At 35.9% G+C, this 16,642-nt stretch overlaps 2 protein-coding genes and 1 pseudogene across 3 annotated transcripts; 1 reads left to right on the forward strand and 2 right to left on the reverse strand.

Moving 5' to 3' along the window:
• Positions 1,299-3,662, reverse strand: LOC18767454 (annotated as a pseudogene).
• On the forward strand, positions 4,492-9,559 carry LOC18768303 (V-type proton ATPase subunit B2). Of its 2 annotated transcripts, none has more exons than XM_007199743.2 (15): positions 4,492-4,791; positions 5,430-5,494; positions 5,708-5,763; positions 5,908-6,006; positions 6,239-6,298; positions 6,416-6,527; positions 6,616-6,830; positions 6,975-7,103; positions 7,260-7,397; positions 7,627-7,777; positions 7,876-7,958; positions 8,427-8,474; positions 8,578-8,631; positions 8,723-8,806; positions 8,905-9,559. In XM_007199743.2, the coding sequence occupies exons 2-15, from the start codon at positions 5,437-5,439 to the stop codon at positions 9,088-9,090; spliced, it is 1,473 nt and encodes a 490-aa protein (XP_007199805.1). In that variant the 5' UTR covers positions 4,492-4,791; positions 5,430-5,436; the 3' UTR covers positions 9,091-9,559. The 2 variants fall into 2 exon arrangements, with proteins under 2 accessions (XP_007199805.1, XP_007199806.1); XM_007199744.2 differs by lacking the exon at positions 4,492-4,791 and adding an exon at positions 4,885-4,910.
• On the reverse strand, positions 11,968-16,141 carry LOC18768972. The gene is made up of 8 exons (XM_020570815.1): positions 15,834-16,141; positions 15,405-15,511; positions 15,085-15,261; positions 14,329-14,406; positions 14,044-14,243; positions 13,296-13,711; positions 13,022-13,206; positions 11,968-12,846 (listed from the first exon to the last, which is right to left on the reverse strand). The coding sequence occupies exons 2-8, from the start codon at positions 15,484-15,486 to the stop codon at positions 12,425-12,427; spliced, it is 1,560 nt and encodes a 519-aa protein (XP_020426404.1). The 5' UTR covers positions 15,487-15,511; positions 15,834-16,141; the 3' UTR covers positions 11,968-12,424.

A 16,642-nucleotide genomic window follows, 5' to 3' on the forward strand; every position in this document is an offset into this window, starting at 1 on the left:
TTTTTTCTTTCTTTCATTTAACATCTTTCCAATTATACCCCTCGTGAGTCGTGTATAGTGTACAGCCTTATGAAGCTGGACTGCTTTTCCCAATTCTTTCCATCCCTAAAAAAATGGCTACTCCAAGATTTTCAGTCTTTGAAATCGCTCTCTCAGCCATTTTCTTGATGTTGCATCGGAGATCTCCAGATTAGCTGTCTCTAACGGACTGTAGGTCGTTGGATAAGACAAACGAAAATGTTGAAGAATTCATCTGCCGTTGATCAAAAATTACTAGGATTTGATTGATGTCTTTGAATTAGACTTTTTTGGGGTTTAGGGTTTAGACGGTCATTAGATTGTGCAAAAAAACTAAGGGAATTATTACATGAATTGTATTTCTTGCAGTATGTTACAATATGTAGTCCAACAAAATCATCAGCACAACAATATCTTGCAAGGCATGTGATCACTTTTAATTTAGATTTCAGTTTGAGTATGGATATGTACAAGGACCAAAACAACTGCTACTAAGAAAGCTAATGGACCCAAATGTAACAATGGTCAAAGTTCATGGACCATTGGCATAAATTTTCTTAAAATTAAAAGACTATTTTTCTGAAGGAAGCTAAAGATTGGGCCATTTTTTATTCACCAAAAAAAAAAACAAGAGGGCTGAAAGCTGTCCCTTAGAGTATTTAAATGGGAATTTGAATGTGACAAGAGGGCATGTGTTCTGTAACTTAGGATGAATGTGTCAGCATGGGATCTTCTGTTTTCATCTCCAAGGAACCAGGTCATTTGTATTTGTCTGCTCATATCCAGTTGATATTTCCAATGTTTATTGTTTGATTCGAGCAACCGAAAGATTGAATGAGCAGAAATTTGGGTTTTTCACCTTTTTTTTTTTCTAGATTGATTCAGAACATTTCTTTCTTGTTCATAAAGTCAAGTTTGGGGAAAAGGTTTGTCTCATTGCACTATAACAAGCTCTATCCATCTATGCCTTGCTTCTCATTCCCAAACCCTAAAATCGCTTACATCCATTCTTGTTTGTGGCCTTTTGCACTTGCGTCCATGTTGTTAGTTGCTATGTGCAGTTTCTCACGCATGAACATGAGCCATCATCATATTGATAGTCATATGTTGCTTCTTGTTTCAGGTTTTGGGAGTGAATGTTTGTTGCTAAATTGGATGCTGCTTTCTTTGCTTTGCAGATTGTTATTAAGAAAAGTGACACATGTCTGGAAGGAAAGGGAGAAGGTCAAAAAGAACGTTAAAGAGAAGGTTGCTAGCATTCAACGTTGTCAGAAAAAACTCTTGTTATTTCCCAACTCTAACCATATAAAGAATAACCATTATAAATCAGTTAATCAAAACTTAGTACTTAATAAATACTTGCCTAATCTCGAGATAATTTAAGCCTTACTACAGGCATACAAATTCAACAGTTGAAGGCAATTTTTTTTTAACGAGTTGCACAGCGTGCTCTCTTGCTTTCGCTTCCTCAGCGAAATCTTCACTACCCGCCTCCCAACGTCGGAGAGGATCAATAACAATTTTCTATAACGCAACAGCACTCTTTATTAAGAACATGATAGGCTCAACAGCAGATGCACGAGCACGATACCCGACAATTTCTACTACCTTGAGGGAATGATGAGGGCATTTCACAGCTTTACTTATTTCTCCCAAGTCCTCCCACAATACAATGAAATCCAACTGCACCCAAAAAAAATAAATTTGTGTTAGACGCAATAAGAACCAGAAGGAATATGAAGCCTATTAGCATGTTTCATCACACAGCAAAATTTAACCTCCTTGTTTTGTTATACTTTTCATTCTTCAAATTGTCAATGGAACGAAAAGAAGATGAACAAAATCACCAAAAGTGCACATACAAAGACCTACATATAGTTTTACCATGTAATCTGCCGAGTACAAACATATACCTTCAACACAAGTCTTTGCAAGAAAGGAGATGCTTTCAGAAAATAAGTTAAATGAAAAAGAGCCAGACGGTAATCTGCATGAACCATTAATTCCAAATGGTTGAGATTTGCCAGTATAGGAAACACATGTTTCGGATTGTGATCCTGAAAACCAAACAAGGAACAATGAGCTACATAATCCATTAAAGAAGGAAAGAAAACCAACGCATGATCATAATACATATACTAACCGCTCCAGTGATATTCAGTTTGAGAATCTCCAGCTGAGAAAGACAGCATGAAAGTTGGCGAGAGAAAAGCTCTTTGAATGCACGGGGACTGGAAAGATTGGATATGGACACCTCCACAAGCAACGGTACATTATTGAGAAATACGTTCTCACAATTCTTACAAACAAATTAAACAAGGTTTGCATCACAAATCTCAATGCTTTGCAGGCCAAGACAAATTCCTGTCACTAAATGCTTCAATGTAACCGATGGACGGACAACTCTTAAGTTAACGAAACTTTTCGTTTCATGCACGGTTAATCGTTCAAGAACTGGACAGTTGGACAAGAAGTATTCAAAAACTTTATCAGTCATGTCAACACATTCGAAATGAAGAACTTTAAGGAACTGAAATCCAACTTTGCATCCACAAGGGCGTAGACTTGGAATGTAAGAATACACGTGCTTCTTCTCGAGACCTAATAGTTTGTGGGGAAACACATAGAAATTTTTTGAAGCAGCGCCACATTGTGTACTAAACTTCAACACGAGTGTTTTAACCCCCTTTTCCATTGCAAACTGAATCCATTTGTCAATGGAACTTGCAAACCGATCATTTAGTTGAAAGCAAGCCCTGAATTCTTCGATGTTTGGGCCTCTATGTTGTTCCACCACACGATTCACCCAATTGACGTATCTACCACTTTCCAGATATCTTAATTTTCTTTTGAGGGCTATGAAGCGGCAGAGATTTCTATGAATATCAAAGTTAGCATTAAAGTTGAGAACCATAGTGGACATCCACACATACTGCCAACGTCTAGAAAGGATACTAGTAGCAGCCGCTTCCTTTAGCGACAAGAGAGACAATATACTGACAAGAATTTCATCTGTCATCTCACTAATTCTGTCTACCAAGTTGTACGCACCTTTTGCTTCCTCATTCTTTCCTGAGTTCTTTCCTTCACAACGTCTGCGTCGCTTTCCCGAGTTCTTTCCTTCACTACGTCTGTGTCGCTTTCCCAAGTTGCACTCATACTTCTATAAAAGAATCGGCCAAAATTAAAAAATATATATATATATATATATGTAAAGAGTAAATACTGGGGAATTTTACTGGGTAAACATCTCTCTTTAATTTCATGATTCCATCACATTGTTATATTTAATTTACATAAAGAATATTAAATAAGAACAATAAAACCAACCAAAATGCACCTACATGCAAGAGAACGGATGAAAAATTTCTACAAGTTAGATATGGAGACATAAAACAGGATGCAACTTTGAAACCATTTGGATATTTGGGTAACTAAAACAAAAAAAAAACAAAAAAACAAAAGGTGCCAATATTGTACCAGTTTAATATCTGGGAAATGAAAATGATGCAACTTTCAAACCAATTAGATATCCCAGATAAAGAGAATGTGCAAAGACACAGCTCAACCAATTACATTACAACGATCGGTTTTGGTTCGGTTTTGAATAAAACCGAAAGGGAAACCAAACCAAACAAAACCATTGTTTGTCAGTTTGGGCCTAACCCAAATCCATTTTTTCCACCTCCTGTTACATTTACAAACCTGCTACTGACTTTCAAAACATAAAAAATCCAATCAAACCGAACCTGCTTGCAAGTTCTAAGCATTCTATCAAGACATAATCATTGACAACAAAGATCAGCAATTATATGAGACTAAATGGTAACAGATACAAAAGTTATCAGAAACTCACGACCAGTGGCACCGAGTCAGATTGATCCATAATCACCACCAAGCAGCACGCACACCAGTTAGCAATCCGAGTCCTGGACCAGTTAAATCCACGTATAAGTTTTGAAACAAATTAACTTGGGGTTTAAAAAAACTGTTGCATATGCTTACCAAATCTCTGAGAGGATACTTTTACTTTGTTTTGGATTTACATATAAACATCATGCCTTATCATTTATAAATTCGGTGAAAATATCAACTATCTTGTCAGATTTTATTGAGCTAATATTGACTTCTATATTCAATAGTTTGGTGACTCGACTTGAACTTGATTGGAGTTAAATCCAATCAATTTTTATGAGTTCCATTCCTCCAGACAAAATTTGTAAGACAGGTTATATTCACCAAACTGAGATTAGAACAAATGTCACAAACAATAACATTCTCCAAAGCTAACCTTCTCCTTTATGTGACAAAGTTTATAGTCTTTTCACTTCTTTTTTAGGGCAACCATAGTCTTTTTACAGTTTTACTTTTGAGAAGAGAACAAACCACTGTACCTTTCAATTGTCAATCCAAATTATGAAGGTGCAGTGGGCCCCAAGTCCCAACCAAGCATATCCCCACGTGGCCCAATGTAGAGGGTCGGCGCGCCATCTAGTTGGACACTCCAGTACAGTACACTCTTTTGTTGTCTTTCACATTATTTCCATTATTACCACTTATTTCCAAACAAAACAAAAAACCAGAAAATTAAAAAACATTACAGTTTAAATAATTTTAATTTCATTTATTATTATTATTTATCTGTCAACGAATTTCCAATTTATTTATTTTTCTAGTCCATCAGATCTCGCTCTTTTTTATTCATCTTCCTCCTCCTCCTCTTTGCTCGTCTCTCTTCCGCTTGGCTTGGCTTGGCTTCAGATCGAAAACAAGGTAGGTTTTCAGATCCGTACGTAATTCTCAGCCACCTTTGATCTTAATTTCCTTGATTCAATTCCAATTGCAACCGTCTGATGATAAACTCCAATGGGCTCGAACTACACGTGATTAGAGTTCGTGTTCGTTCAAGCTTTTTTTTTTAAATCCAAAGTTGGTTAATTTTAGCGAATTGTTGAAATCAGCAATTGGATGTGATTTATATTGTTGTTGTTTCCTCAAATTTTGTTTCTTTTGAACAAATTTTGGGGCACTTAGTTTGTTGCTGAGAAAAGGAGGGGAAAGAAGAAGGTCGCATTGTCAAGGATTGGAGTTTTTGTTATTTGGGTTCGGGGACACTATAATCTACACAACCCAAACTATTTTCAGTATTTAGACAGTTAAATTACTGTAATTCAATAATCTATTTTATGTTACTCTCTGTTTCTGATATTCATACAAACTTAGTGTTAATTAGGCAAAATTTTATTGCTATGATCTAATTCTTCACTCATTTGATTGGACTGATTTGCAATGTTGCTTTAGGAAGTGATCCTAGTTGACATCTTATAAAATTGGTTTCACAATTCGCAGTTGCTTTGGATGGCTTCTAGTGGTTTTTATTCATAATTGCTGAATTTTTTTTTTTCGTGAAGCTTGCAAATGGCTGTTTCACAAAACAATCACGACATGGACGAGGGACAACTAGAGGTCGGCATGGGTAAGTCTTGGACTGGTTTACTTTATATTTTTAGACATGGGTAATAGTGGCCATGCGTTTTCGGTCTTCAGTCGTAATGGATACTTTGTGAGTTAATGTTGAACTCTTCAAATTTGTTCAGCTAGACAGAATTAGCATTACTATGAGTTCATTATGGATTAGTACATTAATGGTGTCAAATTTGACCTTATGTCCTCTGCCTTGACATTTCAGAGTACAGAACTGTTTCTGGTGTGGCCGGACCTCTGGTTATCCTTGAAAAAGTTAAGGTAAGTGATCCTATCTCTCTCTTTCTATCTCTGTGCCTGTCTGTCTGTCTGTCTGTCTCATCTAGATTGTTGTTAAGCTTTTCGGTGTGGAACTTTCCTCTTTACTGAAACCAATAACTAATTTATTCTCTTTAACTATGTCAGGGACCTAAGTTTCAGGAGATTGTTAATATTCGTTTGGGAGATGGAACAACTCGACGTGGTCAAGTCCTGGAGGTTGATGGAGAGAAAGCTATTGTTCAGGTGACTGCTGTTTAGCTTTGTTTGCTAGTTTCTCCTGATTGTTCCCTTTAATACACATTCATGGATAGGCTTATAATTTTGATAACCTTAAGTCCTATTGTTGGCTTTTGTGCATCATCTGGACAGCAATTGTTATGATTGACTTAACCTGTACTAGATGATAGCATCATTACTTAATCTTGAGGTGCTTAATTTTTGTATGGTTTAGTTAAACGATTTCTTTGCTGCCCAGGTTTTTGAAGGAACATCTGGAATTGACAACAAGTACACCACTGTGCAATTTACAGGAGAGGTATAGAACTTTAATCATATTCTTTCTTTATTGTATTCTGGAAGCAAGAATTATTTTCTTACATCTAGTTATGCTATTTTCAACCTATTTTGACCCTCCACCTTGAATGTTTGTCAGGTTTTGAAAACTCCAGTCTCACTGGACATGCTTGGGCGCATCTTTAATGGTTCTGGGAAACCCATTGATAATGGCCCCCCTATTTTGCCTGAGGCTTACCTAGACATATCTGGTGAGTTATTTGTTTTAATGATCATAAGTTCGGCTCCAAGTTTTGTGTGCATTAACATGTCTGTCAATCTATTGTATGTCTTCCCCAGGGAGTTCTATCAATCCTAGTGAGAGAACATATCCTGAAGAGATGATACAGACTGGAATTTCTACAATTGATGTCATGAATTCCATTGCCAGAGGACAAAAAATCCCACTTTTCTCTGCTGCTGGTCTTCCTCATAACGAAATAGCTGCTCAGATATGTCGCCAGGCTGGTTTGGTCAAGCGGTTGGAGAAATCTGACAGTCTTCTTGACGCTGTGGTATACTTTGTAACCAAATCTTTGTTGGCCAGTAGAGATTGCACATATCTACTACTTTCATGTTAGACATGCTAAGTGCCCAACATTATTTTGATATACTTCTAGCATTCATGTGATTGTCTAACCTACGGTATGAAATTGCAGGATGTGGAAGACGACAACTTTGCCATTGTGTTTGCAGCTATGGGTGTAAATATGGAGACAGCACAGTTTTTCAAACGTGATTTTGAAGAAAATGGTTCAATGGAGAGAGTGACCCTTTTTCTGAATCTGGTATATTTTGAAATGAACATATGAAGCCTTTGATTATATATTTAAGGGGTTTTTTTCCTTATTAAATTCTGTGAGTTGGGAGTGTTCTTCCTACATATCTCATACTTTGTGTGAATGGTACTGGGCCTAAAATGTGTTTCCTGCCATCTTCTACAGGCAAATGACCCTACAATTGAACGTATTATTACTCCTCGTATTGCTCTTACTACTGCAGAATATTTGGCATATGAATGTGGGAAGCATGTTCTTGTCATTCTCACAGATATGAGTTCTTATGCTGATGCTCTTCGTGAGGTAACCTGAAAAAATTGTGAATGCCATTATACCTTAGTTTTTGAAAACAATAAAATACATGAATTCTCAAATTTCATACATCATGTTCATCTTCTTTCTGATTCTTTATATGAACTTGAAAAGCATTTTTGCTCTTTTATATTTTAAAATACCTCTACCAACTACATATTGTATTCTTAGTATTGTGTAGGATAACTTCTGTAACCCAAACTATTGATTGCTACTGCAGGTATCTGCTGCTCGAGAAGAAGTGCCTGGAAGGCGTGGATATCCAGGGTATATGTATACTGATCTGGCCCAAATCTATGAGCGTGCCGGACGAATTGAAGGCAGAAAAGGCTCCATTACCCAAATTCCGATTTTAACTATGCCAAACGATGGTAATGTATTTTTATTACACATTGACCGTCTCACATATCATGCATTCATGCTTAAGTGATATGCCATAACACAAGCTTTGATTTCTTTATCTTGCCAGATATTACACACCCCACTCCAGATCTTACAGGATATATTACTGAGGGACAGATATACATTGACAGGCAGCTCTACAACAGACAGGTAACTGAAGTTTTAGCATGTTTTCATTACATCATTCAGTGTTGTGGTCTGAGAATGGGTATATAATTACCTTAAGAATTAAGATGGTCATGGCATACGTTACCATGTTCATGCGTTTAGAATGCGGTACACAATACATGTTGCATGATTTTGTGAAAGGGAAGTTACCATGGTTTTGTCGCTTATATGCCACCAGAACAAATGGTACCTTCTTTATCTTTCTCAAGTGCCTGGGATTTGGACTTCTTTTGTTGAGGCTTGACTTGATGAAATTGTTGGTCACTGTATCAGTCCATAATAAATAAAAATTAGTTCCCATTTAGCTTGATACCAAATAACGGTAATTCATGATGCATTTAGAAAGTTGGTTTTCTATGTTTGGACAACCTGCATCGAGGTGGTAACAATCAGTTATGCAGAGATTATAAATGAATTGAAACTAACCATCAAGTTCTTTCAACTGTGCAGATATACCCGCCAATCAATGTTCTCCCATCACTGTCTCGTCTGATGAAGGTAATGACACTTTGATTTCTTTATACTCTAAATATTTAGAGAGGGTTTGCATCACTGCAATTATGGGGTTTATGTTAAATAAAGTAGTTGGTTATGATTGCAGAGTGCTATTGGTGAAGGGATGACTCGCAGGGATCATTCTGATGTATCCAACCAGGTTAGTTTGGGATTGTATGGTAGTATATTTTCGAATCTGTCGTCACTTAATGCCATCTAATCTCCCCTCTCTTGCATTGTTTAACTTTCAGTTATATGCAAATTATGCTATTGGGAAGGATGTCCAGGCAATGAAGGCTGTGGTTGGAGAAGAAGCACTTTCTTCGGAGGACCTGGTCTCTTACCTTTTTTGTTTTCTTATTAAGATGATTTTGTTTATTAACAATCAGCCTTTGGGAGTAATTGATGTGATATTTTCTTTTGATTGAAACAGCTATACCTGGAGTTCTTGGACAAATTTGAGAAGAAGTTTGTGAGCCAAGGAGCCTATGACACCCGTAATATCTTCCAGTCACTTGATTTGGCATGGACGTTGCTGCGGATCTTCCCTCGTGAGCTTCTCCACCGTATACCTGCAAAGACTCTTGATCTGTTCTACAGCCGAGATGCAGCTAATTGATGGGGTTGATATATCCCGTTCTTCCAAGTTCTTCAACCTAATTAGCTATCGATGAGCTCTGCAATTTGTTTATTGATTCTCTCCCTAGGTTGAATCTCTACTATCCCGGCATATATAATAAAGGTTGTGCTCTGTTTGAGTCCCTAAAAGGTCTTGGCTAGTCCAAATATTCTTTCAATGAGGACATTTAGAGATCTTGTAGCTTTTGTATTTTCTTTTATGATTTGTTAGTTTGTCACCCAGTCGTGGTTTGGTCATGCTTTTACTCTCTAGGATCTAAAGAGCCCTTGCAGTATATATTTGCTTGTTTGAAGACCTTATTTATTTTGTAATGTCATTTTTGGCGTTTTATTGATCTTATTTTCAGAATGTTCTGCCTTGTGTATTTTGACATCCGAACTTGCTCAAGTTTATTGGAGAGTTTATGTTTAAGTTATATCTCGAAATAAAATGAGTATTTTGGTATTCATTGCACCATTGTTGCTATCTCCCCAACGATAAACGCTAGCAACTTTCTCTTTAATTTTCTCTTTTGGACCTTCTCCTTTCTCTTCATGACATGTGTCACTTTCTCTACACTTAAAACAATGTCTCTTTTGTTTTTTAAATTTACCCTTGTTAAATGCGTTGGACAAACTAACTATTATTTCCACCTTGTTAAAAAATTAAAAGAAAATTTTAAAATCTTCTACAAAACTAACGTCAGTTTTTTCTTTTAATAAAAAAAAATTATGTCTACTACTTTTTTGGAATGGGTTTTGGGGTATGAATTGGAGGAGGAGAGTGAGAAGTACAGTGCACGGTGGGTTTTGGATTGGAGAGGAACGGTGATGATTGGGTAGGGATGGGGATTGAGATATGCTGTAATGGAGAGAGAGAGAGAGAGAGAGAGAGATACTGTAATGGGTTTGGGTTTTCTTTTTTCTTTTTTTCTGTTTCTTTTTTAGTACTGCTATTTCCACCCTCCCGTCCTATCTTCTCACCCACTTTATCTTCTCACTCATCATGTAAATTTGAAAAAACACAATTTTATCTTTTCACCCACAATTATTCCTAACATACCCTTTAATTATTAATTCAAGCAAATTCTCTCTCTCATTTGTTTCTTGATGGGATACTAAGAGCATCTACAATCATGCTCTCTATTTTTTAGTTAAAATTTAGTTAAAAACGCAAAAAAGTTATTTTAGGAGCTCTTTATAAAATTTCAACTTCAATCATACTCTCTAGTTTAGGGAGTCATAAATGCTAAAATTTTATTTTAATTCAACATAAATGGTCCATCTATATGAAAAAATAATATAAAAATGGACAATATTGATTAAAGGTTTAAAAATATTTATTAAATAGGGTAGCATTAAATTATAGGGAGCCACTAAGAGTTCATTCTCTCTCCTCAAATTTAGGAGCTTCTAGAAGTCTCCTTATTTTAGGAGCTAGATATGGAGCATGGTTGGAGGTGGGTTTTCTTACTTCCTCCCTAAATTTTATCTAAAGATGTGATTTAGGGAGTCTATTGTGGATGCTCTGCCAAGACAGATAAATTGGAAATAAATTAAGCATTGATGAGGGTATTGCTTTTGTGATGGCACTTTTTAATTACTGTTGTTTCTTTTGGGCATAGTCATAATATGAGAAAAGATGAATAATCATGGGGTAGCCTGCAATATTGTCTTCTTTTTATATTAGTTTGATTTAGGTATCTATTTCACTCGTGTAATTATTTTGCTCTGTTCATTAACCTGAATGAAAATTATACAACTTTATAGCTGCATGTCGCATGACTTGATATAATCATGTCAATCAATAACATCCAAGCGTTCTAGTATTCTCTTGAAATGTATTTTGAAACGTATAGGATAGGGGTAAATTTGAAGAGAGCTAGTCCTTAGAAGTAATTTTACAAAGGGATAAATTTGTTTTTAAAATTTTGAAGATAAGGTGGGTGGGAAAATAGGACAGGTGGGTGAAAATAGTAGCACTCTTCTTTTTATCTTTTAACTTTTTTAATCAATTAGAATGTTCATTAATTTAAAAAAAAATCCCATAATTTACTGTTTTATTGTAAAACTTATTTTTGGAACAAAAAAAGTTTTTTTTAGGGAAGTATACTTCGTTTTTATTTTCAAATATTTATTTAATTGAACTTTTAATGTTTATTTTTTTAAATTTAATTGTTTAAGTTCAGTTGTAAATTGAAGGGAATATAAAATTAATACATTTAATAAGGGTAAATTTGGGAACAAAAGATATATTGTCTAATGCATTAGTGTCATTGTTTTACGTGTAGAGAAAATGACACATGTCATGAGAAGAAGGGAGAAGGTCCAAAAGAAAAGATTAAAGAGAAAGTTGCTAGCATTCCCTCTCATGAAATTAGGTTCCCAATAAAGCAGGTCCTGCCAAGTTATTTTGGATGTTTATTGGTAGATTTTTATTTAGTTATATATATATATTCTTTTATATTTGTTTGTTTGCATAAAAGGGAAATTAAACTCTCGGGTCTCGATCAGTAGATTGTTTTTGGTATTGCGGTGCGTGCACGAAAGTTTAATCGTCTTTCACTTTGATTTATTTGAAAAAATAAATAAATAATACTCAGGGTGAATGCTCCGAAGTTCCAATTTTCCCTTCCAGTAAATTAGAATAGTCTCAAGCTACAAACCTTTTTCACATTACAGAATTATTAGAATGTTATTTATTTTTCTTTCTTAAATAACAAAAAATAGAAAAATATATTTTTTAAGGGAGAAAAACAAGACGGCCTTGCCAGGAAAAAGGTAAAAATTGGTAGATACTCAGAAACTTCGCTTTGAATAAACCCAGGTTTGCAGTACAGGGTCTTGACTCATGAGTCACATCCTTCAACTCAGAAACTTTGCTTTCAAAATCGATCTTATTTTCTTAAGTACTAAACTGAACACAACAAACAAACTCACTTCAGTTACACAACAATGAATTCGATCTCGTATTTTTCATTTCTCACACCCATTAAAAAGTACATATGTTCCTCCAATTTGTTTTTCAATCCTTTTTTCTTTGTCCCATAGAAACTGAAACAGAAGCTAAAAGAATTTATCTAAGTCAGTACACATTTTGTTCCCAGTTTCAATCTTCGTGAAATTGAAAACTTTGCTGCCAATTTCCTTGTTGATCATCTCTTAATGTCTTGGACATATAAAAGACCAACGCCTCTATTCTTCTCCATCTTCTTCTTCTTCCTCTTTTGTTATATACCGCACGAGCCTTTTCTGGGATGAGATAAAAATATGCAACCAGCAAGAAATCCTCCAAAAAAGTTAATAAGAATGACCAAAATGGTTTCAACTGAACCTCAGCCAGCTTTTGATGTTCTGTCTACAGGGGGTAGGACAACTGAATCAAGATTCGCAGGATAAGGAGTCCACAAGCCTAAGCCCCCCCGACTCTCTATCAAATTGCCATTGTTCGCATTAGCTTGGTCCCAATCTTTACCCTTATTCGAAATGGTTCCGTTCCCTTTAAGCTGATTCCAATTTGTTACCCACTCTATACGAGAAGAATGCTCCCTTATGTGCGGATGCAACACAAACAGTGAATTGTACTCGCAATTTGGAAACATAAAGAACCTAAACAAATCCCCTAACCTGTACACAACGTAACCAAAACTTAGTTGGTCTCTTGGTGTGAAGAGGTTGACCTCATTGAACCACAAGCAGCTAAACAAATTACTCATCGCAGTATGTTCCCGTATGATAATGGCTCCTTCGGGCACATCTGCATGTAACAGCTTGCATCAATGATATGAATAAAAAGAGGGTTATCATATATATGCAGATAATATTAGGAATTAACTTAGTTTTCAAGTGCCAGTAACTTGCAGCGAGGGGAGGAAACAAATAAACAAAACCAACAAATTACATAACTCAAGATCTCCGGTCTTCCTTCTTACCACTAATAGTTTTCTTCGTTGAATTCCATGGCTCCAAGCCCTCATAACGATAAATTTTCATGTGTAGATCAATAAGAGGTCGAGCATATCGCTTCCTCCGCTTGTTTGAATCAGCCTCCTCATAAATGTTGCGATGATGCTTGTGCTGAGAAATTGCAAATGTATGCTTCCCACACCATAAATATCTGCAAATCAAATTTTAGTTCACTTAGCTGTAGTTATATATGTATGCATGCACACATGTCAAATGCAAACGATAAGGTCAATTTATTACCTTTCTAAAATTAGCAATGGATCAACTATGAGCTCCATTTTACCATCGATCCAAATGCTGTACTGTGCCTTAGGGAACAAACGGTGGGTTAATATCTTGGGGACCTTCCCATTCCTTCTTGGCTCATCATAAGGTGGATGCTTCAACAAAACAAGACGCCAGATACCAACCCATTTCCCCCCATCACTATCTTCTGTGACTGTGACATTTTCCTTAATAAATTTAAGAGATGTCTCATCCACCGCCATGAGAAAACAGAAGAGCTTCTTAGAACGAGGACTTAAATTTGAAGGTTGATGGGGTACATCATATCCATCAAAAATGCCTGAGGCAACCACAAACCTACATTTCTTGGCATATTTAATGTCTGCAGGAGCCATTTCAGCACCACCATTTCGAATAAAACCACAGTGCACCTGCAGGATAATAACATTACCCAACTAATGATGGAGAACGGCAGAAGTAACACCCCCAATACAAAAAGAAAAAGAAAGTTTTTCAAATTTCAATAAACAAGAAAGGTTTCTACATTAAGTTGACGATTCTCTCAAAGTCCCCCATCACTATTTTCAATTTTAAAAATACTCTAAACATACTGTAAACTACAGTTTAATAACAAGAGGATGCTATGGAAGTCGAGACCTATTATTCTTTTACTTCTAACAAAACAAACAAGTGAAGCACATGCTTTGACTGACAATATGTAAATATGTAGAGCTAACACAGTACTCTGAAGTTCTATTTTTACCTTCATGTTTGATTTTAGTCTAAAGCTTTCCTCTCTCTGTGACCAATTTTGATGTCCTCCGAATAGTGGGGATGACTGTGTTCCATCAGGCAAAATTTCATCCTCCATAACATAGGTTAAGTTTTTGACAATTTCATCAGGAGTTCTTCCTTTTGGAATAACTATCTTATCAGGGTCATCAGCAAGGGGAATTGGACAGCCTATTTGATATGAACACAAACAATATCATTTAAGAAAACTAATAAGTGACCAATAATACAATGAAAAAATATTCAAAGATCTTACGATGTTGTGATTGTTGTTTTGGTACGAACCCCATAGAGTCTAACATGGAGAATACCTTGCTATCTTTGTTACACATAGCTGTAGTTCAAGTAGAAGACTGATATTATTTTAAATCACTGAGAACACATATATTCATATACGGGAAATTAAATAGCAGAACCTATTTCATCAAGCACACACACTGACAATATTAATTGCACTGGCATCAACATTTAGACAGGGGCACCTATTGCAAAGCGTTACCAAAATTATTTACAAGATTCCCTTCCTTACAATCATTGGGAAATTATTTGATAATGACAAGACAACTATCACAAGAAAGCTGAAACCAATAATATTTGCAGCATTTGCTCATGTATCTCTAGTAAAATCTTTTGCTCTTACAGGCTTTCTTGAATTATGTCACCCTGACTCTAATAAGTTTTAATTGGAAAAAAAAAATCATAATGAATACACTGGATATCACTAGCTTTATTATCTATGCTATGCAAAAAAAACCTAAAAATGCACTGTTTTTTTTTTTATAAGATGTGTATGAATACAAAAGACAATCACTTTGAAATAAAGATTTTTCAATGCTCTTCAATTTTTGGACAAAGGTGCACCAATCAGCTAAGACTAATTCAAGTATTGGGCTTTGGGACTGAGCCAACAACACAAAACAAAATATGAAGTTCTATATGCATGAAGCATGAACTCAAACAAGGAGCCAAAGAACTTAAGGCATAGTTCCATGAGAAAATCTAAGAAAAATACCTGAGAAGAATGAGATAGAAGACTGGCAGGACCAAACATGAAGCAACGATGCGAGAAGAATTAGTAGCATCCACAAGATGCCACCTACAAGAACCAATCGAATAAAGCCCTTCTTCCAAACAATCTTCATGGGATTATCTTGCGACACCCTTCCCAGAGGAAGTCCCGCTTCCACATCTGTACCACCAGCACCACCAAATTACTCACATTTCTTGTGCTAAACAAAATATCTATTTCATTAATAAGAAAATCAATGACACGTTTCACAATTCATTATTATGACTCATTTGAGAAATGGTGAAAGGATGGGCTTTATTTACCTTTAGTATGTAAGGTCAGATTACTCCGTTCGCCTCTACGGTGTGTGCGAAAAGAGACGGACCGTGGACTCTCTTTATCCATAATCAACCAGTACACCTTCTCATTACTGCAGCACAATCCATACATACATCATACATATATACATAGACACATACAGAATCAACAATAATAGGAACAGCAATAAAAACTCCATTCCCATATTGAATAGCATTGCATTATACTTCCCGCAAAAACTCAAAACATTTACACGCACTGAGATTTGATAAAAATTTTGAGACTAAATTGAGGAGAAAATGTAGAAACAAAGCGAGTCCAAAGGAATCCCAGATCTGGGTTACTCATCAAATTGAGCCAACGTATCGGCTGTGTATCAAGTTTCGTTTTTTAATGCAGAAAAAGAAAATATTCAGTTGAGGAAAGGGACTTACAGATTGAAGATTGTGTGGTTGGAGCCAGAGCTTGTAAATTCAATACGCAGATTAAATCTCAGCCCCAGATATCACCAAAACTATGAAAGCTCTATTCTTGGTTAACCTCAGCTGAAATACATTTTTTGTAAACCTCAAATTCTAAATTTCAAACTTTCAACCAAATAAATTACACCAGCATGCATATCCGTACTTTCAGATCTCAAAGATCGAGGCTTTTGAGTTACAAAGACAACCCAAAAACAAAATAGATCAAAATCAAACCAGACAACACAAGGGCTAACAGTGAGGAGTTAGTGAAGATAGACGGATATTTTATTTTTTTAATTAATTTTCTACAAATAATCTCACATATTTAATATTTTATAAATAGTACAGCCGGACGGCTGTACTCGATTTTTTTGTTTTTAAAAAAATAGTATAGCCGCACGGCTATATTGTTTTTTGACAACGTTGCGCCTAATCACTAGGCGGGTCCCTTCTTTTTTTTGGGGTAAATGATATAGCCGCACGGCTATACATATTTTGACACGTGGCACCTATCCCTGGGCTATTTTTTATTATATAAATAGTATAGCCGGGCGGTTTTTCCTAAAAATAGTATTGCCGCGCGGCTATACTTATGGTTTCGCCACGTGGCGCCTAATCGTTACGCCATTTTTTTTTTTTTTGGTAAATAGTATAGCCGCACGGCTATAATCGGTTTTTCTGACCTATTTTCCAGAAGTTTAGCCGCGCGGCTATACCCAGGTTTTCGAATATTTTATTAAAAATTAGTATAGCCGCCCGGCGATACTCCGGGGGTGGTG

This window comes from Prunus persica, chromosome G8 (assembly GCF_000346465.2).
Source record: "Prunus persica cultivar Lovell chromosome G8, Prunus_persica_NCBIv2, whole genome shotgun sequence".
Taxonomy (NCBI): Eukaryota; Viridiplantae; Streptophyta; class Magnoliopsida; order Rosales; family Rosaceae; genus Prunus; species Prunus persica.